The 24,670-nt window shown below is 50.8% G+C and overlaps 7 protein-coding genes across 7 annotated transcripts; 4 read left to right on the top strand and 3 right to left on the bottom strand.

Moving 5' to 3' along the window:
- Positions 1-9,152: 9,152 nt before the first annotated feature.
- On the bottom strand, positions 9,153-10,435 carry HOO65_040117 (Protein LTV1; the record flags this gene model as incomplete). The annotated part of the gene is made up of 2 exons (XM_071002850.1): positions 9,153-10,347; positions 10,416-10,435. 2 exons carry the CDS (start codon positions 10,433-10,435, stop codon positions 9,153-9,155), a joined length of 1,215 nt encoding a protein of 404 aa, XP_070858960.1.
- A 580-nt stretch (positions 10,436-11,015) lies between these two features.
- On the top strand, positions 11,016-13,110 carry HOO65_040116 (Large subunit GTPase 1; the record flags this gene model as incomplete). The annotated part of the gene is made up of 3 exons (XM_071002672.1): positions 11,016-11,150; positions 11,203-12,130; positions 12,197-13,110. The coding sequence occupies 3 exons, from the start codon at positions 11,016-11,018 to the stop codon at positions 13,108-13,110; spliced, it is 1,977 nt and encodes a 658-aa protein (XP_070858959.1).
- A 3,781-nt stretch (positions 13,111-16,891) lies between these two features.
- HOO65_040115 (uncharacterized protein) lies at positions 16,892-18,534 on the top strand (the record flags this gene model as incomplete). The annotated part of the gene is made up of 5 exons (XM_071002757.1): positions 16,892-16,915; positions 16,990-17,066; positions 17,128-17,578; positions 17,627-17,944; positions 18,013-18,534. The coding sequence occupies 5 exons, from the start codon at positions 16,892-16,894 to the stop codon at positions 18,532-18,534; spliced, it is 1,392 nt and encodes a 463-aa protein (XP_070858958.1).
- Positions 18,535-19,160: 626 nt separating this feature from the next.
- On the top strand, positions 19,161-19,564 carry HOO65_040114 (putative spo12-like protein; the record flags this gene model as incomplete). Its single annotated transcript, XM_071003057.1, has 2 exons — positions 19,161-19,291; positions 19,381-19,564. 2 exons carry the CDS (start codon positions 19,161-19,163, stop codon positions 19,562-19,564), a joined length of 315 nt encoding a protein of 104 aa, XP_070858957.1.
- Positions 19,565-19,940: 376 nt separating this feature from the next.
- Positions 19,941-21,515, bottom strand: HOO65_040113 (Ribosome-interacting GTPase 2; the record flags this gene model as incomplete). The annotated part of the gene is made up of 5 exons (XM_071002779.1): positions 19,941-20,526; positions 20,588-21,019; positions 21,106-21,130; positions 21,356-21,384; positions 21,487-21,515. 5 exons carry the CDS (start codon positions 21,513-21,515, stop codon positions 19,941-19,943), a joined length of 1,101 nt encoding a protein of 366 aa, XP_070858956.1.
- A 546-nt stretch (positions 21,516-22,061) lies between these two features.
- Positions 22,062-23,346, top strand: HOO65_040112 (Pre-mRNA-splicing factor CWC2; the record flags this gene model as incomplete). The annotated part of the gene is made up of 2 exons (XM_071002849.1): positions 22,062-22,653; positions 22,745-23,346. The coding sequence occupies 2 exons, from the start codon at positions 22,062-22,064 to the stop codon at positions 23,344-23,346; spliced, it is 1,194 nt and encodes a 397-aa protein (XP_070858955.1).
- Positions 23,347-23,537: 191 nt separating this feature from the next.
- HOO65_040111 (putative urease accessory protein UreF) lies at positions 23,538-24,540 on the bottom strand (the record flags this gene model as incomplete). Its single annotated transcript, XM_071002948.1, has 2 exons — positions 23,538-24,309; positions 24,386-24,540. The coding sequence occupies 2 exons, from the start codon at positions 24,538-24,540 to the stop codon at positions 23,538-23,540; spliced, it is 927 nt and encodes a 308-aa protein (XP_070858954.1).
- Between the last annotated feature and the right edge of the window lie 130 nt (positions 24,541-24,670).

Genomic DNA, 24,670 nt, shown 5'->3' with positions numbered 1-24,670 from the left:
TTCTAGTCATGACTACGTCTCTCCTACATCTCTCGCAGTAATCGCGTCCATTCTTACTTTTTAAGTAGGCTTTTGAACACTCGTTGCCCATTTCGTCGTTTCCGAGACCTCTTTACATACAAACCCTGACTACCTATTGTTCCAGCCAAGTTCAGATTAAGCAATCTTCCTTGATGTAGACAAAAACTTAGAAAGACAACCCTTAAAACTGAGGGCCTGTTTCAACAGCCTCAAACAGCAGCTAGGCCTACAAGGGACTCGAGTTTAATGATCTCAACAGTCCTCATTCGACTCCATAATACCTTGTAAACTTCCTCCTCCATGCAACATCATTAGAATAGCCAGTTTATCAGGATCAATGTAATACGAAATCTGATATTTTTGCCCACACCGTTGTTCAGCAAATGGAGGCTACGCAAGCCTCACAAAACATCGATAGAATTCTCCGGGTTGCTCCCGCCTCGCTCTTATGGACCCGCTTTTCCCGCTTCCATTTTAAGTGGATCGGTGCTTTGTCCTCCGCCTTGGTCCGATCACCGGCTGGCATCGTAGGTCTCTTCTGGTGGACTGCATCAATGCAGCAAAGGCAAAGGAAAAAAGGATTGAAAAAGAAACACAAAGAAAAATAGTTGAAAAGCAGAAGAAGAAAATATACATGAGTACAAGCAGAGCATGAAGAACTAGTGGGTCAGAAGAGCAGTGAAACAGGGATCTTCTTTGCCGCCGAGTTCATTCCCTCTACCGCTGTCCGGCTGCCCGAGCAGATCGAGATAATTCCCTAGGACTCGATGTGTTGTAGTATGTAGAGATTCCGGCTCCACTCGAACTTAAACCGTGTGAAGACGCCATGTAGATGCCACACGATGCTGGGAAGAGATTTGGAACTTGGCCCCAAAACCAACTCAAATAATACAACATATGTCACAACATGACATATACTGTATTGATTCAGTTATGTTAAAGAGAATCTGCCTCTACTTGGATTAACAGTGGGTAAGCCCTGGTATGAGTACTCTGATGTAATTGTCCCCACAGATAGAACTAAACATCTTCAACAAATCAATAGAAATCAATACTCTGCACAGCACTTGACACTCCTCTCGCCGGCTTTCTAGCTTCATTCAACTTAATACATGCCGCGCCCCTATGCTACTTTTTCGTGGTGACATAATAGCTGTGCCAAAGTAGGTGGCCAAGTCTCATAGACTTTCATTTTTGATTTCCCCCAAGACAAAATTACTCACTAAACATCATAATGGATGCTTGCTTGCAAATCCAATGATTGTTGCTACTCGGCCAATAAATGCACTAGTGACGGTGCAGCTAGAGTCATGTACTTCTGTCCCTGTTTATTTCCAGCCAAAGAGTTAGGCCAAAAAGATATCATCTATCCTTTAAACTATAAACTTTCGATTCGGAGGTCAAGACCCTTACAAACATTGCCTGTGAAGGAGTTAGTCGCACGTGGTGTTCATGTCAGCCATCCTATCGCACAGACCGGCAATTTTTAGACTCCCCAGACATATCCGCGGCCTCCAGGTCTGTGATGTCAGCAGGTTGTTCGCCCTCCCCTTCGCGCCTTCTAAAAAGCACTGGCTCGGGCTCTATTCACTAGCTGATACCTTGTGCCTCTCTGTTGGCCTTTGAGACAGGCTGGCGAGTGAAACAAGTGCCCCCGTCTCTGCTTAACAAACCCTGCATATAACAGAGACGCCGTTGCAACAGCACCAAAGCTTATCAGAGTTGGAATTCGAAACTGCTCTGGCCGGTGGAAAATGGCAGTGGTTGCAAATGCCAGCAGCTCAAAGAGGTTCTGTATTGATGCCTCCATAGCAGAGAAGGAGCCTCGCTGAAACTCGTCAACCTCCTAGTTTCCGTGTTAGTAGGGCTCTTTCGTTACAAAGATGCCTTTGTGAAGTAAAACGGCTGACGACTTACATCCTGGATAATAGTCTGAGCCGCAAAGTCATACCCCCACAGTCCGACACGGCTAACCATGACGCCACCCACCAAGTTCACCACCCCGCCACTCAAGATTTCGGAGGACTGGTTTCCAATATGCCAAAAGAAGCAGCTCAGGCCGATCCCCAGCCACACTGTCTGCCAGCTCAGGGCCCAGATACCTGCGCGCACTGGACCGATGGCCTCCACTAGTCTAGGTGCCATGACTGTAGCACTCAGCTCAAACAGCGAGCTAACCACTCGCGCGGCGCCGATTTGTGCCGACGAAAATCCCGCGGCACGTAAAAACGCAACCATTTGCCCCGAAAATGAGAGTACTGTCAAGTACAGAAGTGCAAGAGCAAAAGACGGTTGAAAGGCTGGGTGGCGGACGTATTCTGGCAGTGTGCGCAGCGGCCGCACTAATGCAACCCATGCCGCGTTTCTGGCTCCTCCTAGGTTCCAAGAAGCAGAGTCCGGCGTCTCCTCGCCTTCCGTGCCATTGGGGCTGAGCCGCTGAAGTGCTGGCACGCAGTTGTATATCTGCTCTATGAAGACGTACTCAGGTCCAGCTGAAACAAGACTCATCCCACATGCTACACTAATTGCCGCGCGAGTATCGGCACTGTCTATCAGAGCAATGACCAGGGGACCAAGCAATTTGCAGAACAAGTCGATCTGGCGCATGCGGCGGTTCAGCTGTGTCCGCGCGTGTGCATCGTTATGTGTGAGAGCAACAACCCAGTCTCGCTCAACGGCAACAGTGTTTAGCGTCGCCGCCAGTTTCTCAGCACAGCCCAGGAAGGTGACGGCGCCGAAGATGGCATGTTGAATAGGATGATGGAGGAAGGTATCAGATCGAATACGCAAAAGCCCGTGGACGGCAAGAAGCTCAGAGGGAGGACTGCGAACGGTATACAGTATATAGAATCCCACACATGACACAGCTACAGATAGTCGCTGTATAATAATAGATGCCCGAACAACACGGAGCCTATCATATGTATCTATTACCACGCCCAGTGAAGGGGAAAGTAGTGTAGCAGCTATGCCGCGCGCTAGAGCATAGAGCGATAGTGGGAGCAGAGTGCCGGGGTACACAGCAGCAAGAAACAAGACAGCGCCGAATTCGAACAGACGAGAGTTCCAGGTTGAGAGAAAGTGGGATATGTATAGGCGTGGGGTCAGGGTTGCTAGGGAAGGCTGGGGGGGAGAGCTGAAGGCGTTGCGGAGGTGGGTAGTGGAGGTTGATGGACTTGGGCTAGAGGGAAGAGATGCGGGCGACGGAAGTACACCATTAGACAGACAACTGTCATAGTGCATAAAAGACGCTTCGTTTGGTGTAAGGCCAAGTACAAGTGGGCCAGCACCAGCCTCAGCTTGTTCTAGTGACATTGTATTAAGAAAGCTTATGAAAGGCTGCGCGAGAACTTGGTCTAGATATCTCAATATCCCAAAACACGGTCTTACCCGAGCTCATGTGCCATCAACTCGACGAGTCACCTTCAAAGCCTAGATATCTCAGCGGCGGGGCTTATCAGGGGCTAGGAGGATTTATTCATGGAGGGTTATAAACCCTAATCCTTAACACAATCGATGCGACAAACATATATCCATGGACATACAAATGGGACAAGGAACAAGCCATTCACTATGGACACAAGACTATGAAAACATGAAACGCCGTCGCTGAAGTTTCCCAAAAACTACTGAGTATAAGACAAACCTCTCCTTATTCCCCAATCTCCCACCCCCCCTTTCTATACTCTATACTACACGTACCGCCCCGGTGTTGGACTCTGCAGCCTCGATGCTTCATCATGCAGCCAATCTGCACCCTCCTTTATTTCCTCACGCATATTGCGCAGTTCTTCGCGCATTTTCTGCGCTTCAAGCAAGATACGCTTGGTAGCCGACATGGGCTCCTTGTGTTCTAGTTTCCGCTGCTGATCAAACATGCTGTTGTCGCTACTGTCAATATCAACCTCTGTCAAGCCTAGGGCTTCGTCAGCCGAGCGCTTGCGATGATGGGCGTCAGCCATAAGCGCGTCTATAGCTCTAGTTGAGGACACGCGTGTGGCTTTGCCAGGGGAGGCAGTGGCGCTGATTCCAGGTCCCGATCGTGAACGCGGTGTTGTAGGCAGTAACGCTTTGGCACGGGAAATACGCATATCGAAATCCAAGTCTGCGGCGGCAGCCGAGACACGACGCTGACGCGAAGCAGGGCCTAGACCGCAGGGCCCGAGCTCGGAGTATCGCTTCTTCTGATAGAGCACTTGTTGGGCAAGGTGATCAGGCAGAATGGACCCATCAGGCATGGTGGTCAACCCCATGGCTTTAAGGCGCCAGCGGTCTGAGACCTTGCTAATGCGCTTATCGGGGCTCTCAGCGGGCGGTGTAGAAAACTGCGATCGAGCAAACTGCGAGGATGAAAAGGAACTGCCAGGCATGGAGCGGCGCAACGAAGCAGATCGTGAGAGCGCATACTGCTCCATGATAGACTGGGTCTTGCCACCGGCGGAGAAAGTAGAAGCTACAGACTCGGAGCGTTGTGCTGCAGGCGCCGGGTGGGTGGACATAGACGTCGGACCCTTGGCCTTATGCTTGGTCTTTTTCGGCCGAGGCTCTTCACGTGCACTAGGCGCATCGGGGACACTCCACACAGAGCCGACATCATCCTCCCGAGGTATAGAATCTTGATTATAGTCGTAATCGGACATGCCAAGCGAGCAGTTGATCCTCATGAGATTTTGTTTACTCTTCTCGGCAACTTGGTGGAACATCCGTACTTTGTCGCTCTCCACAGCCTCCATTTCTGTCTTCCGCTTAAGGGCGGCTTCTGCTTTCCGCCGTTCCTTGCGTTGGGCCTCGTGATAGGCACGCAGCTGATCACGCCCTGACCTTCGAAGAGCTTCAAGTCTCCGCTCACGTGCTATAACCCTCCACCGATTTAGATAGCGTATGCTGATATTATACGTCCGCAGCTTTATTGCCTTGGCAAGGTCCTCAGCAGCTTCAGCCTCCTCTCTCCTCCGCTCCTCCTCGGCTACAAATTCTTCAAAGGTCTGTCGCACAATCTCTTCAGTCATATAGAGATAGAATTGCTGTAGAAGACCATCATCACCTAAGGTGTACCACCGCGTGAACCCATCGAGTACAGCCGCCTTATTAATAGGCGGTCTAGTTGGTGGTATTATCGAAGATCCCGAGAAGAGGGCAAGCTTGGAGCTAGGATCCAACTCAGAAACTATTGGAGTTGATGGCTCAACTACAGAGGGCTTGCCCGTAGCAAACGGTGATGATTCCAAGGGCGGCTGTAGAACCGGAGACTGGGCAGTAGGCTTAAACGGAGCATTTGAAAATGAGGGCGCCACCGAGTTCAACACGGATGTTGATTGGTTCAGAGTAGAAATCGGGGCTGATGCGGTGAGAGGTGCTGCAGTTGAGCTTCCATCTGACTTAACTGTTGATGTGAAAGAAAGCGAGGGAGTAGATAAAGACTGGGCCGTGTTGGAAGCAATGCTAGAAAAGGAAAATTCAGGCGTTGCTGAGGATTTCGACAAAACTGCCGTTGTGGCGGCAGCTGTTGAAGAGGGTACCGCCGAAGCCTGAGACACAAAGCCTGACGATGTAGAAGCCGTAGGCAATGCTGAAGCTGGGGGAAACATAGGCGCCGAGAGAACAGACGCCGTCGCTGGTGCAACGTTTTCTGGCCCAGAAATAGGCTTTGCAATTGATGGAACATCAGGAACTACTTTTGAAGTAGGTGTTGATTGTGCCGCAAAATTGAAAGATGGGGGAAGACCAATGGTCTGATTCGGGATTAGAGAAGGAATAGAAGCAGCCGTAGTGGCACTGGGGTTCGTTGAAAATGGAGATTGGTTGGTAGTCTGCTTCAGGCTGCTGCTCGAGTTGTTCAAGCTATCGCTAGTACCGACCTTGCCTGCGAGTGAATTTGTTGGCGAAGATTTGCTTCCAAAAGGCAGCGTAGACTTCATGCTTTTAGTCTGAGTACCAAAGGTGGAGGAGGAGCTGGTTGGAGTAATCCCAAAGGGAGGTGGAGTTGTAGTGTGTAGGGGTATCGCAGGTTTAAATATGGAAGAATTATTGGTCGTCGATGAAGATAATGCAGGTGTTTTGAAAGGAAAAGCGCTAGTCTGGGGAGCCAAGCTTCCAATATCACTTTTACTGCAGTCAGCAGTGCTAGGCATAGACGTGTCATATACAGCATTGCGAATGACGTAAGGAAGAGGATATGAGCCGCGCTTCTTATCAACCATGGTTCGAGAAAAGGCGTTCTTAAGACGCGGGTGATCGAGATCCTGGCCGTATTGAGCCACCAAAACCCTCTCTCCAGCCACTGCAGCATCAGCAGCTTCTGGTGTAAATGTCAGGCCGTGAAGCTCAACAAATTCAATGCACTCGTCAACCGTGTCAAACCGCAAATGCCTGTTGATACCATCTGCTTTTACATCCTTGGCATGACCACGTGGCCGCGCAAACGCCTTGTTGAGGCCCCGGAGCACGGCTCGACGGTAGCGACCAAAGTGAATCTCGGCAAAACAAGCCATAGTGAAGGAAACAGTCGGGCCAGCAATGATGTCAAAGAAGCCGCAGAATGGCGCGGTAATAGAGCCAACGCCAGGCCGGATGGGGCCACGAACATCTCTCGGCGTCTTAAGTGACTGTAAAATAGACAAAGCCGTCTGTATTATGGGAGAGTCAATGAGCGTGGGAATATTCCACTCCGACTCCAACACATCAAGAATATTGGTGTCAAATGCTCGCAGTACCAAGTAATACGCACGAAACTCCGGCTCATTTTTGCACGAAATCCCTTGGTTACGGCAGTCATCGTAGGCATAAATTAGCGAAAGTAGAGCTTTACCTAGCTGTTCGACTTCCTGCTGCTCGGAAAAGTCTTCAGGGGCAACGCCGGGTCGTGACAGGATATGAAGGGCAGTAACATGGAATCGTGTCAGGGTCTCTAAACAGTAGATTTGGTCGAGCATCTCATCCTTCGTCATACTAGAAAAGAAAGCAAAGTCACGGCGAATAGCGCGTGTGCGATCCCACAGAAATCCATGCGTGCTTGGCAGGTTCTGCTCGGTTTTCATCAGGTCATCCAAGAGGTAGTCGAGCGTCCGGCGAATACACGGCACAGAACGGACATCCATAGGCAGGGGCGCTTCTTGGCCAGCAGCAGACCTGGCAAGCTTTTTGACCATGATGTCCGTCTGGGCGAACGAGGAGTGGGGGTTTTTTTCGGCCATCTTAACGTCATGTTCCGTTATGCGCAGCACTTTCTCGTACTCGGGACACATGTCCTCGCAAACACCCTTAAACTCAATGGCTTCAGAGAGCTTTCGTCTCGTGTCGGGATCGTCGATAAGGCCATTCTTGACAAGCGATGCGCGGGCTCGGTCCCGATATGTCTTATATTGTTCACGAAAGTTGGCCATGGCGCCTTTGTTAGCCGGGTCGCCAGGGTTTTGGGGCCATGTTGGCGGGTATATCTTGTCGGCCATGAGTTGGCGGTATATTCTGTTGGCGTACTGATTGTTGACATCCATTGGCTCGGCATTTTGGCCCAGTTGGATGTGGGCTAGGGGAGCCATGAGTTTAGGTGCCGGAGGTTCATTATGGCTAGTGGCGGCAAAGCCAAAGGTAGGCTTGGGCGCTGGCGGGAATGATGTTGATGTTTGCGCAGATGTCGATTGAAGAAAAGGTGCATCTTTGGTCTGGCCCCAAGTAGGCTTTGCGCCAAATACGGTGGCAGCATTAGTAGTAGTAGTAGTAGTATTGGGTGTGCCAAAACCTGGCGTTGGCGAGCCTGAAAAGGCAGAGGAAGGCTTGCTAAAGGCTGTTTAATGCATGCAGGTCAGAAGTTAAACTCTACTAGTAGATGTCAAGGGCAGTCCATATATACCTGCAGGGGCTTTTACGGTTGAAACAGGCGCTGACGGGGCACCAAATGGTGAAGCTCGTCCAAAGGCCGGAGCTGATGTCGAGGTAGCTAAAGCCGAGTTATCTGTATTTGCGGCAGCCGCGCCGGTAGAAAGGAATGGATTTGAAGACGGCGAAGCAGGTGGCAGTTGGGTCTGAAAAGGATTCTTAACCGTACTAGTAGAAGGGGCACCGGTCGAAGCACTAGAGAACGGATTGCTAGAGGCACTGGCCGGTTGAGAGCCGGCTTTGAATGGGTTGCCGGCAGGACCTCCACCAAAGGCTGAAGATGAGGCGCCAAATGTGGGTGGTTGGCTAAAGGGTGATTGTGAAGCGAAATTCGGCTGTTGGGAGGTGCCACCAAAGCCGTTACCAGCGAATGTAGCCATGATCGGTGGTGATGGTGGTAGCGTCGAGTGCAAGGCCCATGAGGTGGGGAGAGAGATTGTAACGATTGCAAAGTTAAAGCAGCAGAGAAGGAAAAAGACAAGATGAGAGATATAATTTAGACAGACGAATCAACTCTTATTGACGCGATTGGTTAAGAGGGCCGTCGTCGTTGTGCTCCCGTTGTTCGCCTACGACTTTAGCTTAGTCAAGATGCGTCCAACTATCGTGATTAAGACGTCAAAGTCGCAGACAAAGCGCGCCTTGACAAAATTCGCGGTCGGTCTATAAAAAATAGGAAAAAAAAAATCCAAAAATGTAGTGGAGGCAGAATTCCAACAAGATTTCAGCTCAAGAAATGAGGCGCGCAATTTTTTTACCAAAATGCTTCTTTGTTAGAAAAGATGCCGTTGACAAGATACGCGAGGCTGACACTACGCGAGGCACCCAAGCGCAAAGCGAGAAGTTAAAGGACAAGGCTGAATATGACCCCAAGTCAAGATTGACAATTTGCTAACCCTTACTAACCCTTTATAGACCCTAGATTGTGTCTCAGACTACCACTTCACTCAGAAATCATGAATCTTTATAAAGTCCAATGCTTTTCTCATCATGTGCCCTATCAGCTCTAACCAATAAACTTTTTACCAAAAAACACATAAAGATCATCTAAAACTCCAAAAACTCCATTCCGAGCCCCCAAATACCCAACGACATTGTTTCCCTCAATCATGGTTTAGCTTACCTAGCGTGGCCCTAGTTACGACCTCTCAGATGAGCCGGCCCTAGGCCCCGCCGTAGCTCATCCAAACGTGCCACGCCATCCTGCTGTCTCATCTTTCTCTGCTGCTTCTTGTTGGTCCCCCCTGGGCCGCACCTCATGGCCCCCCCAGGAACTCGTCCAAGATATCGTCAAAGTCTTGGCGCACATCTCCCTGCACTGTTGAGACAGATGACATAGCTGACATTTCTGACATGGACACATTGTCGTCAATGCCGTCCCAGTTCTGGAACTCCTTGTTCTGCAGTACTTCGAAGCGGCGATCTAGCAGTTCCAGTTGCTCAGTGCGTACAAGGACCGATGATGACATGGACGTCATCGATGGTGTTGATAGTGCGCCCTTTCTTCTCTTGCGGTTGCCGCCATTGGTTGTAGCAGTCCAAGTGGACGCCTGCATCTCCGATGGCTGGAAGGTGACTGTCTTTTTCTTATCTTTTTGGTCTTTCTTGAACTGCTTAAAGTCTTCCATCCAGTCGCTAGAGGCTGCTGGAGGAATAACCTCGCCGTTTTCATCGACAGAGACCAGCTCAGGGACTTCGTCGTCCTCCTCATCATTCTTGATAGCAGGGCCAGCACCATCTCTGTACTCCTGAGTGGGCTTGGCAGTGCCGTCTGACTCGTAGCCATCGTTTTCGCCAAAATCCTCGTCGTACGTCTCGTCGAATTCGTACTCGTCCAACTCCTCGGCACCCTTAGTCAAGTCTTGAAACAGATCATCGTCTTCACTGTCCACGTAGGCGTCATCTTCCAGGGCTTCCAATACTTCGCGCAGACGGGGGTCCATGTCGGGCTGGAAGCCGGCAATGGAATCAGGTACGTTTTGCTGGTTCTGGTAGCTAATGGGCTGCAGGTTCTGCGACGGGAGGATTGACTCATCCAGCTTATCAACTGGCTTTTGGCTCTCGCCAATACTCATTTGTCTGATGGCATCCTCCAGGTTCATCTTCTTCTTACCCTTGTTCGCATCGGGCTTGTTGGCCTCGATAAAAACAGCCTCGCCGGCACCTGTGCCTAGCTCACGCATGTGCTGCATATAGTCGTACTCGCTGTCATCGTAGTAAATGCCGTGATTTGCTGCCTCGCCCTCATTTTCACGGACGTGGGCTGCTGATCCCAGCAGCGACGAGAGGTCGCCTAGGGTTTTTCCAACGTGCTGTTGCGGATTCGTGGAAGCAGACTGTTCGGGGGTTTGGATGGGGTTGAGCACCATTCCAGGAGCGTTCTCATCGTGAATCAGAGGATCATTCTGGGGACGGTAGACAAGCTGGAAGTGCGTGGCATTTTTCTTGTCACTTATGAGAAAACAAAAAGAGGTTAGATGAAGGGATGCTGATATTAAAGGATAGAGGGGGCAACTCACATCCACTTGCCCTTAGCCATGGTTACGAATTGTCGAGGTAAGAAAAGAAGATAAAAACACAGAAGGGATCAAATATAAATGATTCTAAAAAGATGCCAAATATCCTACACCCTTTGGGCTTGTATGCTGTTGTCGGCTGTATAGGCTTGACTAAATCTTGATTTAACAAAATCTCAATTTTCAATTTTTTGCTGAAAATTTTGGAGGGGCACAACTTGTACCCAGGTACCAAGATATAATTGTTATCACTACAGTGTTAAGAGTGCTATCAGCAGTTGCTGCACGGAGCACACACATATGGTCTACCCTGTGGCGTACAGTGTAGGGTTCGACTCACTATGACATCAGTAAGCAGAAAATTGCCCCTCACAGTTGAAGAGGAAGAAAAAAAAAAGAAAAAAGACATTGAACTCTGCAGCGCTTTGAAATCAATTAAAAGCAACATCTCCAACTCGCGTACAATCTACAACGTACGGATATTTTGTTTTTATTGGCTTCGAAGCTTTAGAATCTCAACTTTTCTCCCTCATAATTCACCTATTCCTCGCGACTGCGATTGACATCACCACCACCTCTGATCGACCATTATCACCGCCCATCATGCCACAGGCAAGATCCAAGGTCAACATTGGCCTCGGCAACTCCTTGATGAAGGATCGCTTTGGCAAGGGCAAAGGCGCTGATCGCCGCAAGACTTCATCTGTGGCCCGTATCAACCATGCCACTGGCGAGCAGGTACGAAACACCACTTTTCTCCTGTGGGCCCTCCCGCTAACACCTTCTGCAGTATTTGGTCAACGACAAGCAAGAAGCCTCCTGGGTCAAGATGCGCTCCGTTACAGAGCAGGGAGCTCTGGATGAGTTTCTGGCCACTGCCGAGCTGGCTGGCACGGATTTTACGGCCGAGAAAATGACCAGCGTCAAGATTATCCATACCGATCACAAGAACCCGTATCTTTTGTCCGCTACTGAGGAGCGCGATGTATTGGGCAAGCACAAGACCTTCCAGGCGAGCTTGACAGTTCCTCGGAGGCCAAAATGGGACAAGAATACAACAGCCGAGGAACTTGATCGGCTCGAGAAGGCTGCCTTCCTCGACTGGCGCCGCGGGCTGGCGGAAGTGCAGGAGAACAACGATCTATTACTGACACCCTTTGAAAGAAATCTTGAAGTGTGGAGACAGCTTTGGCGTGTTATTGAGCGTTCAGATATTATTGTTCAGATTGTAGATGCGCGAAACCCGCTTCTCTTCCGCTCTAGTGATTTGGACGTCTACGTCAAGGATATTGACCCCAAAAAGGAGAACTTGCTGCTCATTAACAAAGCCGACATGATGACAGATGCCCAGAGACGTGCTTGGGCGACTTACTTGAAGGAGGCTGGCATTGCCTACCGCTTTTTCTCAGCTCAACTAGCTAAAGAACAGCTGGAGGCTGATGCCGAAGCAAATGAGGAGATTTCTACTGACTCAGATAAAGAGGAAGAGGAAGAGGAAGAGGAAGAGGACTCTGAGGACAACACAGAGGACAAGCCCCAAGAGGAAGCCACACAAGAGGGTGAATCTTCCAACGAAGCTACCACTGAAAACCCCGCCGAGACTCCCGCTGAGGCCCCTGTTGAAGACAATGAGCCTGTTCCTGATGAAGAGGATATCCGTATCCTGACGGTGCACGAGCTAGAGGACATCCTACTCAGCTATTCCCCCGAGAACCTCGGTAAGCAGCAAACCCATAACACTTATCTACATACATACTCCCAAACAACAACTAACAAAACCTTAGACCGCAAGCTGCAAGTGGGCTTGGTTGGCTATCCCAACGTCGGTAAATCTTCCACCATCAACGCCCTAATTGGCTCCAAGAAGGTGTCGGTCTCATCTACACCCGGCAAAACCAAGCATTTCCAGACGATTCACCTTTCCGAGCGCGTGATTCTCTGCGACTGTCCAGGTCTCGTGTTCCCCAACTTCGCCTTCACCAAGGGTGATCTTGTCTGCAACGGTGTGTTGCCCATTGACCAGCTGCGCGAGTACACCGGCCCTGTGTCGCTTGTGGCCAAAAGAATACCGCAGGCATTCTTAGAAGCCGTATACGGAATACAGATAAACACCCGCCCTGTTGAAGAGGGTGGTACGGGTATCCCCACCGCATCGGAACTGCTAATCGCCTACGCCAAGGCCCGTGGTTTCCAGACCCAGGGCCTGGGCCAACCTGATGAGTCTCGCGCCTCACGCTACATCCTTAAGGACTACGTCAACGGCAAACTGCTTTTCTGCCAGCCGCCGCCCGGCCCCATTGATCCACAGGAGTTTAACCGCGAGCTTTATGACGATCTACACCTACCTGAGAGGCGCCGCGCCGCTCTTTCCCAACAGCTTGACGCCCTATCCATCGCCGACACCGATGCTGTCAGTCTCGCCTATGCCGGCAGCTTGCCGGTCAGCAGCAAGGCTCACAAGCTCGACAAGGGCTTCTTTGACAATAAACGCAATGCCAGTCACATTTCGCGTCCCTTTAACTATCAGTACTCACAGCAGGCCAAGGAGACCGGTGCTAGCAAGCAGCTAACGGGCCGCAAGGCTAGACAGATGGCTGTGCTTGAGGGAACGGTAGATGCGAAGTCTTCCAAGAAACACTTTAAGGGGAACCCGCGTGGTGGAAAGGGCAAGAACAGACAGAATTACAACGACGATTAAATTCAGGGTCATAGAGAGACAGTCACATGAGTGGATGGATGGATAGTATGGGTTATATGGCAGGTTTTTGCTTTGGGTATTTGGAAAAAAAAGGACGAGTAAATTTGCTATTAGCCTCAATGGATATAGACGAAATGACGCATGTGTTTTGAGTTTTAGTGTCCACTTATGTCACAGTGATCAAATGGTGCCTACTTTGTATTATTTCACGTGCCTACTGATCTTCCAGTTATACGACGGCATACTCTTGACAATAGCGGCCTAGCCTATGTTGCCTTCCGACGCCCTTTACGGGCAGCCAGCTACTGCAGGCGAGTGTTCATACTTTGCAGCCAGCGGTTTTTCCGCCAGACGTTGCCCGAGGACTTTTCCCTTGATTAAGGTTCTATGATTGTTTGCCTAGTGTTTTTTGGTTAGTGGCGCCCTGTTTGCACAGTAGGCTAGTCTATGAGGCCAAGCAGCTGTCGGTCTAGGGTATTGGCCCTGGCGGAGTACGTCGCTCGGCGATGCGGTCGCCACTTGAACTTGAACTTGAATATATTTAACGTCTACGGGAATCACAGAGATCAAACGACGCCGGACTGGTTACCGGACAGAAATTAACCCTCTGCAAGGTTCACTATAGAGTTTTGGCGAGCGAAGCGCAATTGCTCCCAAGTTACCTTGTTGCTCGTTTCCACTCTACCGTGGTTAAAGTACAAAAGGCAAAAAAAAAAAAAAAAAAAAAAAAGAAGAAAACAAAGAAAGGAAGGAAAGAACGAAAACAAAATCAAACACCAATCATCCAACAGAGAAACAAAACAGTGAACAACGCGTAGAAAGAATGCAAAAGAAAAGTAGCAAAGAAAAACAGACTCGTACCTCCACCCTCCCTCTCCCGGCAGATCACCTTCTCCCACACCGTCCTCTCTCACGTCCCAATGCGGAACACCCTCCACTTAGGGTCTAGTTTCCCTGCCAGATATCTGCAGCTCTTGTCTCCTGTGAGGAGCTTTCGTACAAATCTCATGGACAGGTTCTTCTCATTGCCTAGACATTCCCATGGGTGGGTAAAGGTCTTGGCCTGATCGCACCCTGTGACTGGGCAGTGTAATTCTGCGTTCCTGTGGTTGAGCCGCACGTGATACTCTTTGAAGTCGCCGTGTCCGGAGCGCGCTGCCAGGATCCGGGCGACTGTGCCTCTGTGTAGCCCCTTCATCCAGCCGATGTCGTATGGTCTCGGCCAGTTCAGCGCTCCGCCGAGGTGCTTGATCTTTGGGCAGTTTTCTTTCATCCAGTTTCGGAAGTCGGCTTTAAAGGCTTCATTCCTCCACCTTCTTGCTGCCGTTAGTGACATTGTGGCCTTTGGGACCAGAAGGTCTTCGCTCTTGCAACCCGCTTTGGCCAGCTGGTCGACTGCTTCATTGCCCGGGACTTCGCAGTGTCCTGGGACGATGCGGTCGCCACACTCCGCTTTCCGCGGCCGCTGAATTTGAATTTGAATTTGAATTTGAATTTATTTAACGTCTACTGGAATCACTGAGATCAAACGACGCCGGATTGGTTACCGGACAGAATTAACCCTTCTGCAGGGCTGACCACGGGTTTTGGACGAGAGAAGCTCGTATGCTCCCAAGCAAGCTTGTTACTCGTCTTCCGTCTGTAGTCGTCAGAAACAAAAAGGAGAAAAAAAAAAAAAAACAGGAAGCAGAAAACATAAAACAGAAAACAAAATGAAAACCCCGTCTAAACGCCCCTCCTCCCTCCGTGCTAGCCCGTCCCCTGTCATGTGTCTACTCGACACGCCCTCCATTTAGGGTCTAGTTTTTCCGCTAGGTACTTACAGGACCTATCCTCTCTGAGGAGTTTCTTTACGAACCTCCCCGCCAGTCTCGTGGCGTTGCCTATGCACTCCCATGGGTGACTGAAATCCTTCGGTTTGCCGCAGTTTGGCACTTGGCACTTTGTCTCGGCGTCCTGGTGGTTGAACCTGGTATGGTACTCCTCAAAGTCGCCGTGTTTGGAGCGCGCCGCCAAGATTCTCGCGACGGTGCCTCGGTTCAGCCCTCTCATCCAGTCCAGCTTATATGGCTTTGGGATTCCCAGCGCCCCTCCAAGGTGGTCGGTGTTTGGGCAGTTGTCTATCATCCAGTCCTTGAAGTCGGCCCTGAATGCATCGTTCTTCCAGCGTCTCGCCGCCGCCAGAGACATCGTCCTCTCTGGAACCAGCAGATCCGAACTCTTGCATCCCGCTTTGGCCAGCTGGTCCACTACTTCGTTCCCTGGGACTTCGCAGTGCCCTGGGACCCAGTGTACCCTGCCGACCGGCTTGTCCAGCGAGAGGCATTCCGTTCCGCCTTCCCACTTTGCAAGGATGCGCCGGATCTCGTCGACCTCGAGTTGGGAAGTGCCTGGCTTCCTCATTCGCTTGCTGATGCGCTTCGCTACTCCTAGGTTGTCCACGCACAGATTCAGACCCTCTGCTTGTGGTGGAGCAACTTCTGCTGCGATCCTGACTGCTCTGAGGGCTGCGATCGCTTCCGCGTCCGCCACTTCCCTGTATTTCCCGCATGCCCCGGAGCCTTGCGCCAGGGTCTTGCCTCCGTGGTAAACGGCCCAGCCCGCACCAGTGTTCCCGTCGCTGTCACGCGAACCGTCTGAGTAGACCCAGATTGTGTCCTGAGATTCCTTCTCGAGCAGCTTAAGATGGGCCTTGGCCGCTTCTTCCTTGCTCAGTTTCTCTGCTAGTGGGTCGGGCGGGCCCTCCCCCTCTGGCAGGAGTTTGTCGGTATCTCTGATCGGGAACGGAAGCATTGCCTTTGCCTTGTCTATGGTGCCGTCTATCGTTGTTATGTGCAGGGGATGGTCTGTGTTGCATGTGTATGCGCGTATCCCACCCGCCCGTATCATTTCTTGACAGATTAACCTGAGGCTTGGGAAAGCCGCGAACCTGTATAGACTCGGCTTGTTCGTAGTCTTGTAGACCGGCAAGGCTGCCCGGATTCCGTCTCTTAGCACAACCTCCAGCTTGTCCAGGGCTGTCTTGCTTGCCATAGGGTACCATGTGGTGGCCGCGTACGTCAGCTGAGGCACCACACAGGCCCTTATGACCTGCAAAGCGGACTTTGGTGGAATTCCGAAGTAGACTCTGCTGAGGCGTCGAAGCACGTTTCCGCGGCCGCTAGTACCGTTCTTAGGCGCCGGTCGGCCGCCGTTTATCCGTCGCAACAGTACATTCGGTCTTGTGGTCTAGTGGTATGATTCTCGCTTAGGGTTAACCCTAAAGCAAATCTGCGAGAGGTCCCGTGTTCGATCCACGGCAAGACCCTAATTCCGGCCTGGTTCCAGCCTCCTAGGAACCAACAATTTTTTTATGGTCAGTAATTTGTTCTAGGACAGAATACGTGAATTTACCTTGTTTCGTTCCCTTGCTTGTTAATAGGAATGATACCTCGGCTCAAATTCAGTAGGGGTAAGCTGGAGGCTTTTCTGCCGTTTTTCGCCCCCATTCCCCTGCTTGACCTCTGTTATTTTTGGAGAGTTTCCTGAATCTGGGGAACAAGTGAAAAGGCGGAAAAGAAGGTTAACCGATGGGTCTTGATCCTTTTAAACAGCTCAACCTCCATCTAGCTCCAGCTTCCACCTCAGCTTTGTCCATCTAAATCTTGCGCTTTTAAACACTCCTAGAACGCAAATTCAGCAAGCCAGATCCTTCTGTGTTGATATCCTCATACGTCAGACTTGATATAAATCATTACACGAATAAAAGTATCAACGTTGACCTATACACTACTTTTTTACAATGTCGGATAGAATCCCAGCACTTGTAAGTCTGCCTGCTCGCACGATACTTCCTCTTGGATCTGGCTAATACCTATCTTTTGTTCCCGTGCCATCAAGGTTCGCGACAAGGTCAGTGAGCGTGCTAAAAAGACGCTTGACTTGGTCGCTAAGTTCGTCGTTGATGAATGCATTCCGTATGTTCGCCTCAATCTATTGTTCTCATGTTTATTCTCTCTAACATCCGTGTCATCCTAGTGCCGACCCTGTCTTGAACGCACAGATTGGCGTCGGCGATGCGCGCTGGGAATCCCACCCTGCCGTGATTGAAGAGCTCAAGGCTAAAGCTCGCGAACAGGGCCTATGGAACCTGTTCCTTCCCACGGGCACATATAGCCAGGGTGCAGGCTTTACAAACCTTGAGTACGGCCTCATGGCGGAATGGACAGGCCGGTCACATGTGGCGGCCGAAGCTATGAACTGTGCGGCCCCTGATACGGGCAACATGGAGGTGCTGGCAAAGTACGGCAACGATGCGCAAAAGGCACGCTGGCTGGAGCCACTCCTTCAGGGGCATATCCGGTCGGCATTTCTAATGACAGAACCGGCCGTGGCATCGTCAGATGCAACGAACATTGAGCTTAGTATTCGCAAGGATGGCGATTACTTTGTGCTCAACGGGCAGGTGCGTGACACATGGAATATTATAGTACGAAACGAAGATAATGTGGAAAGGCTAATCTAACAGGCAATATAGAAATGGTGGTCAAGCGGCGCTGGCGATCCGCGCTGCAAGCTGTACATTGTCATGGGAAAAACTGATGCCAAGAACCCCAGCCCGTACAAGCAGCAGTCGGTGATTCTTGTGCCATCAGACACTCCCGGCATAACCATCAACCGCATGCTCTCCGTCTACGGCTACGACGATGCGCCACACGGCCATGGCCATATTACGTTCAAAGATGTGCGTGTACCAGCTGCCAACCTTGTGCTTGGCGAGGGCCGCGGTTTTGAGATTATCCAGGGCCGTCTTGGGCCTGGTCGTATCCACCATGCGATGCGGACAATCGGTGCAGTAAGTGAACAAAGAAGCCGCCGGAGACGGGAGAAGAAACACTAGCTGACCAACTATGTACACTATAGGCAGAACAGGCGCTTGACTGGATGATCATGCGCATCAACGATACCAAGCGAACACCTTTTGGCAAGCTTCTCAAAGAGCACGGCGTTGTGCTCGAATGGGTCGCTAGATCACGTCTAGAAATCGACGCTGCACGACTCATTGTTCTCAATGCCGCCATCCAGATGGACGAGCTAGGCCCAAAGAAAGCCCTGAAGGAGATTGCTGAAGCCAAGATACTGGCGCCCAAAACAGCGCTAGACGTAATTGACCGTGCAGTCCAGGCGTTTGGTGCCGCCGGTGTGTCTCAGGACACGCCATTGGCAGCCAGCTGGGCGGGCATTCGCACGCTGCGCATTGCCGATGGGCCCGACGAAGTGCATCTACAGCAGATGGGCCGCAATGAGGCTAAGCGTGGGACCGAGGTCGCCGAGACCATACTGCGGCAGAAGAGGAAGACGGAAGAGCTTTTGAAAGCATGGAAAGTGGAGCGGAACGAGCCAGGGACAAAGATCCGGCGGCAACGAAGCGGAAGCAAGTTGTAAAGGATCAAGGAGACAAGGGCAAACCACAGAGGTAGGGGGAAGCCAACCGCTGCAACCGTTTGCAATGAAACAGAATAGGGGTTGGAATATAAGAGCATAATGTCCAAACAGCAGAGTACAGATGCTGGTACTTGCGTTCCAGGCGCTATCCATGACTTTTCCGTAGCATCTTAGGGTTGCATCCCAACCCAGCTTCGCTGCAGGCCCCGTCTCCATAGCAACTAGAGGATACAGGTATAGCCCCACTTTATATTTTCATTCTTTGTTCTAAAGGCAGTAAAATCCTCCCCAGGGCTTTGTTGTAGGGCGTGCTTTAGGGCTCTTAAAGAGCTTTTTTTTTCAAGTGCAGAGTACTTTAGCTCTTGGCATTCCCTGTACTGGTCTGGCATGTATAGTACAAGTCCAAGCAAGCTTAAACATATTAAAAGCATTAAAGTAGGAAAACAAATCGACTTGTTTCTTTTTTCTTTTCCATCTCTCTTCTCTTTCTTGTTGATTAACTATCTTCTTTTCCATATTTCTGCTTCGCTTAGCCATTGCCGCTATCACAAGTTCCATCTCTACAACAATCTCTTTATTCCAACTATTCTCACGATCTTTTCTGCTCTTCTCCAACTCTTTTCACAATGTCAGCTATTCTTTCAGACCAACCCCTCGTAGACGCCACTGTCGCTTCTGCTGGCGCCACGGCAAAGCCTGGTATCAAGAGCATGGATTACCATCGTCAGATGCTGCAGAATAAGATGAAGTCCGAAGAGTAAGTATCTCTCTTTTCATCCACACCTCTCTTGACTTGCTATCACAAAGATCGATCGAAAGCTAATGTAAACTCTTCACTCTTTGTAGATCCCAAAAGTTTGTCTCGCCTTCCGACAACGTCATGAGCCCCTGCACCCAGAAGCTTAATGCCCTGCGTACCAAGCAGGCTTCCCGTATGAAGCCCCGCTCGCTGTTCGCTACCGCCACATCGGCGCGAAAGCTGGCTGAGGGTGACGATATGTTTGCACCCAAGAAGTCGACATCTTCGTAAATGGGCTGTCTATATGGCTGGCTAGCTTGTTCCTTGGCCCGTCTCTCATGTGACCATATCGTCTTTCCACCTGCTTTGATTGATTGGCAGGCTGCTGCTTTTTTCTTTTCCAGACGTCACTGCTTTTGTTCTCACTGTTGCTCACCTACACGTTGCCTTTTTGTATTACTGTTAGGGGTCTATTTTTTTCGGGGAGGAAACGCGAGTTGGGTTTTATCATGTCTTGCTTCGGTATGCCATGGGGGCTTCTCTCTTCTATTTATTTTGTTCTTGCGGCGTTTGAGGTGTTCATTGGATATAGACGTATACACACTGGATTATCATTTATTTCTATCCTACTTTTTATTCAGTCTCCCATCTCCTTCCCTAACAAACCTTAAGCCCTCCAGCCACTGCAAATGTACACCACATCCTCGTCACACACCGTATGGCTGAGGCCCGTCCGCTGCGGAATGTGTCTCGCACTTGCGCCCCAGACGAGAGCGTACTTGAAGGTATCTTTGAGGTTGCGATGGATGCGGTCGCACACATCCTCAATGGTGCTGTTGCTGCGCACAATTAAAGCCTCATCAAAGGACGGGTCGATGCCTTTACGTTTAGTGTAGATGCGAACAAGCTGCAGCTCCTCCCAGCAGCGGTCGATGACGTCCGAGATGCCAAGATCTAATTCACACGACATGACGACGGTGTGTGGCTCGCGTGCTAGCTTGTCGAGGAAATCAAGTGACACGCTGTCGATCTTGTTGTAGACGTACAGGCATTTGATGTACTTGCGGTGCTCCTTCATAATAACGTCAATGAGGTCATCAACAGTGCAGTTCTCGTCGCGCACAAGCACTTCGCAGTTGAGAATCTTGTAGTCGCGTAGGATGTTCATGACCATCTTCTCATCCATGGCCTTAGGGGGCGACTGGAAGGTAATTTTCATGCCACCCGCTTTTTTGGCCTTGAGGTAGATGTTTCTGGAAAGGCTGGTTAGACTTGTGTCCTTATTTGTCTTTGCTTGTTGTTTGCTGCACTTACGGCGGTTCCCGGTTCAGCCTGATTCCCACCGCCTCCAGCTCGGCTTCCAGCAATGCCCTTTGCTCTGCACGCTTCGTAGCGTCCAAGACCATCAAAATTAGATCGCTCGTCTTGGCGGCCGAGATAACCTGGCGACCACGGCCCTTGCCCTCAGACGCACCCTCAATGATTCCTGGCAGATCTAGCAGTTGGATCTCAGCGCCACCGTACTCCAGCACACCAGGAATAGCTGTAAGCGTCGTAAAGGCGTATGACGCTACCTCGGATCGCGTCTTGGTCACTTTAGAAAGGAATGTCGACTTGCCTACAGATGGGAAGCCGACAAGAGATATTCTAGCATCACCACTTTTGCTCACATCAAAGCCAGCACCCGGACCGCCACCGCTGCCGGGGCCAGGCTCAAGTAGCTGAGCACGTAGACGAGCAAGTTTGCTGGTTTGTTTGTTAGTATAATGATGTGAAGGCACAAGGGAATGGGGGATGAGTAGAGAACTGTCTTGCCCTTGGATTGGACTTACCCCTTTAATAGACCAAGATGATACTCTAGACGGAGCCGTTAGCAATGGTATGTCAACAAGCATCTTGTTAGACAGCTAGCTTCGTTGCGACTTACCCGTTGCCTTATTCTCTGCGAGATGGAGAGACAAAGATTGATGTTAGTTAACCCTGAACCCTAACAGCATGGCCTTGATAGCTTTTGAATCACAGCTGGAGACCTTTTTTCTCGGTCCCGGCTCTGAATAAACTAGTTTGCAAAGTGTGCCTTACTCTGCGTCTTGCGCATCTCCTCCTCAATCCTAAATTGGCCCACAGCAAGCTTGGTTAGCTATGTCATATCTCATCGGCTTTGCAAGATTTGCCCCGCAGAGCTAGCTGGGTGAATGAGGGGAATGACGTACTCCTTGATCTTCTCTGTGATGTTCACCATTTTGACGGTTGGCGTAGGTGTTTAGACTCCGGTTCAAAAGAAGCAAGTTCAAAAGACCCTTCAAGCAGCTTTAGTTTGTCTGGGTGAAAACGATGTTGATGGAGTGGTTTTGCGGACAAGCTTGAAGTGAATGGCTTAGGGATTTTTCTAGATGGGTGGATTGGTAGTGGACCCACAATAGATACAGCACATCACCGCTGACACGGGGATGTTTATAGGAGAGTTGGCCAAGATCTTGGTGGCTATGGTCAAGGAAAGATCTATCAGGTAAAGAGACAAAGTTGTGTGAATCAATATTTGCTTCCAGCCATAGAACCTTTTTCAGATGCTTCAAAGTGTGTTGTCGTCTTCAACTTTACTTTGACACGTGAGCGCCACACCCGACGCCACACAAAACGTGGCGCAATTTTTCCTAGCCTTCACTCACGCCTGGCTTTCATTCTTCCTCCAAGAGCAGCCATCGCACTTCATTTGCTGTTTTCATCAACCATCTAATACATGACAATGGCAGATACCGAGATTGATAGCATGGCGGATCCCTTAAAAATGCAAGATATTGTGTCGACAACCGGCAACGATGACACTACCAGCACAACAGATCTAGTCAGCGGCGATAATAACGGCAATGAGAGCGGTCGCAAAGTGAAAAAGATCATTCGCAAAAAGCGGCGGCCAGCACGACCCCAGGTCGACCCGGCATTTATCACGTCAGAGCCCCCGCCGCAAACAGGTACCATATTCAATATCTGGTACAACAAGTGGTCTGGTGGTGACCGCGAGGACAAGTTCTTGTCGCAGACACATGCCAAGGGCCGGTGCAATGTAGCTAAAGACAGTGGATTCACACGCGCCGATGGAGTAGCAGGCAGCTTTTTCTGTTTGTTCTTTGCCCGCGGTATCTGCCCCAAGGGCCAGGATTGCTTGTATCTTCATCGCTTGCCCACCATCCACGACATGTTTAACCCGAACGTCGATTGCTTCGGCCGTGACAAGTTTTCGGATTATCGCGATGATATGGGTGGTGTTGGAAGCTTTATGCGACAGAACCGCACTGTCTATGTGGGAAGGATACACGTGACAGATGATGTGGAAGAGGTGGTGGCGCGGCATTTTGCCGAATGGGGACAGGTCGAACGCAGTAAGTTACAATTCTGGGACCCTTCGCAATACGTTCACGCGCAATTTAGCAGACATAGGCGCATGCTAACCTTTTCGTTTTCATCACTCAGTCCGTGTCCTCAATGCCCGTGGCGTCGCCTTCATCACTTACACCAATGAGGCCAACGCACAGTTCGCCAAAGAGTCTATGGCACATCAATCACTCGATCACGATGAGGTGCTGAACGTACGCTGGGCCACGGCCGATCCGAACCCCATGGCGCAGGCTCGCGAAGCCCGCCGTATAGAAGAGCAAGCGGCCGAGGCCATCCGCCGTGCGCTGCCGGCTGAGTTTGTAGCTGAGATTGAGGGCCGTGATCCCGAGGCGCGAAAACGCCGCAAGGTTCTTAGCAGCTACGGGCTAGATGGCTACGAGGCCCCTGATGATGTGCATTTTGCGCGCGGCGAGAATGCGGTGAACCCGCTTGGCCGTCAAGGGTATGAGGTTGAGGGGGCAGAGGAGAGATTAATGTTGGAAGAGGCGCCCCCACAGAGCGAGGGCAAGGAGCAACAGCAGGACGATACAGCAGTGGCTTCAGCCGCAGGGTTTTTGCCGAGTAGCACGCTGGCAGCACTGGGCACGGGGGTGGTGTCAGTGGCTGTCAAGCCGAAAAAGGAGGCATCAGGCCCGCTAGTGGCGTATGACAGTGATGACGATGAGGATGAAGACTGAGTGGAAACGGGAGATGGCTTGGTTTTTACGTATCGCATACACACAACAAACAGATATACGGCGTCATGGGAGTTTAGTTTTCTGGAACAATAGCGGTAATAAAGGATTCGGCCAAATGTAGCTAGCTAACCACAACATGCAGAGTACGTGGTGGTGTCTAGAATTCTGCATAAATGATTAATTGTTTGTTTCTAGCTGTTGAAAATTCGCGAGTACAGTAGCTCGTGCCGCCCCATCCACAAGTCCATTACCGGCACCGTTTGTCCAGCCTTTTCGTATGGTGTATGTACCTCCCGATCGATAGCTTTATTCACTAGGTGTAACACCTCAGGACTGGCCAGGACTTTCTGCGCCTGGAATGGCCCAAACATATTAGCCCGCACAGCTGCGGACAGGAGTGCCTTGACGTGGGCCAGTACAAATACATACGCAGCCTGCCGCTCCGGTAGGCCAACGAGTCGTGAGACACAACCGAACACGGGAGCTAAGTGGCCGCTAGCACGTGGAATATCGCCGGGGCGGTGGAACTTGGGCACGGTTTTCATCAGTGCACAGAAGGGCGCGAGGGTGACACGAGCTGTTTCACTAGCTGCAGGCAAAAAAGACTTTTCCCATACGGCTAGCAGAGCACGGCCCTGTGCGGTGCTGGCACGCCGGCCTACGGTGCACACGAGAGCGGCATCGAACGCGTCATCGATTACGGCGACATCAGCAGGTTTGCGGAAGGCCGCAAGTGCATAAGGCAGCGTGGTAGCGGCAAAGGAGTCAATGCTCAGTGGGAGGAAGGAGTCGAAGGTCCCCCGCGTATGGGCTACATAGGACTCAAGGCCGCTGCTGAAGGCGAAGGCTCCAAGGGGTAGAGCAGAATCAGCAAGAAGGAGAAGGAAATGTTCACTGAGAGAGGCTGCAGCTGGATAGGAGAGAGTTAGCACAGATGTGACAAAGACGTAGAAGAGGAGGAGACTTTCATGCAGATGCGTTAGAGCTAGGCGAAGTAGCGTCAGTGTGCTCGGCGCGGGTGGGGTCTAGGGCGTGTAACTTTTCCTTGGCAGCCTCAAGCTGGGCTTCTAGCTGGCGAACCTCGGCTTCGGCAGCATACACAGCAGCAAGGGGATTGTCCGGGACAGACCTGATCACCGACGGATCAACACAGTCAGGATTAGGAGGAAGCAGGGGGTAGGACGGAGAATGCATGACTATTAGCGAGGGGTTAAGGTACATAAGACAGTTTGAAAAAAATCTAGCGCAAATTTGGAGAGCATTTATCAGATGAGCTTATCCAGGATCATGTGCAATGGGGATCTAACCTCAACTGAAGTATCAC

This window comes from Ceratocystis lukuohia (genome assembly GCF_044167205.1).
Source record: "Ceratocystis lukuohia strain C4212 chromosome Unknown Supercontig4_pilon, whole genome shotgun sequence".
In the NCBI taxonomy this organism is placed as follows: domain Eukaryota; kingdom Fungi; phylum Ascomycota; class Sordariomycetes; order Microascales; family Ceratocystidaceae; genus Ceratocystis; species Ceratocystis lukuohia.
Note: the sequence above shows the minus strand (reverse complement) of the source record. Positions and strands in the feature narration are given on the sequence as shown.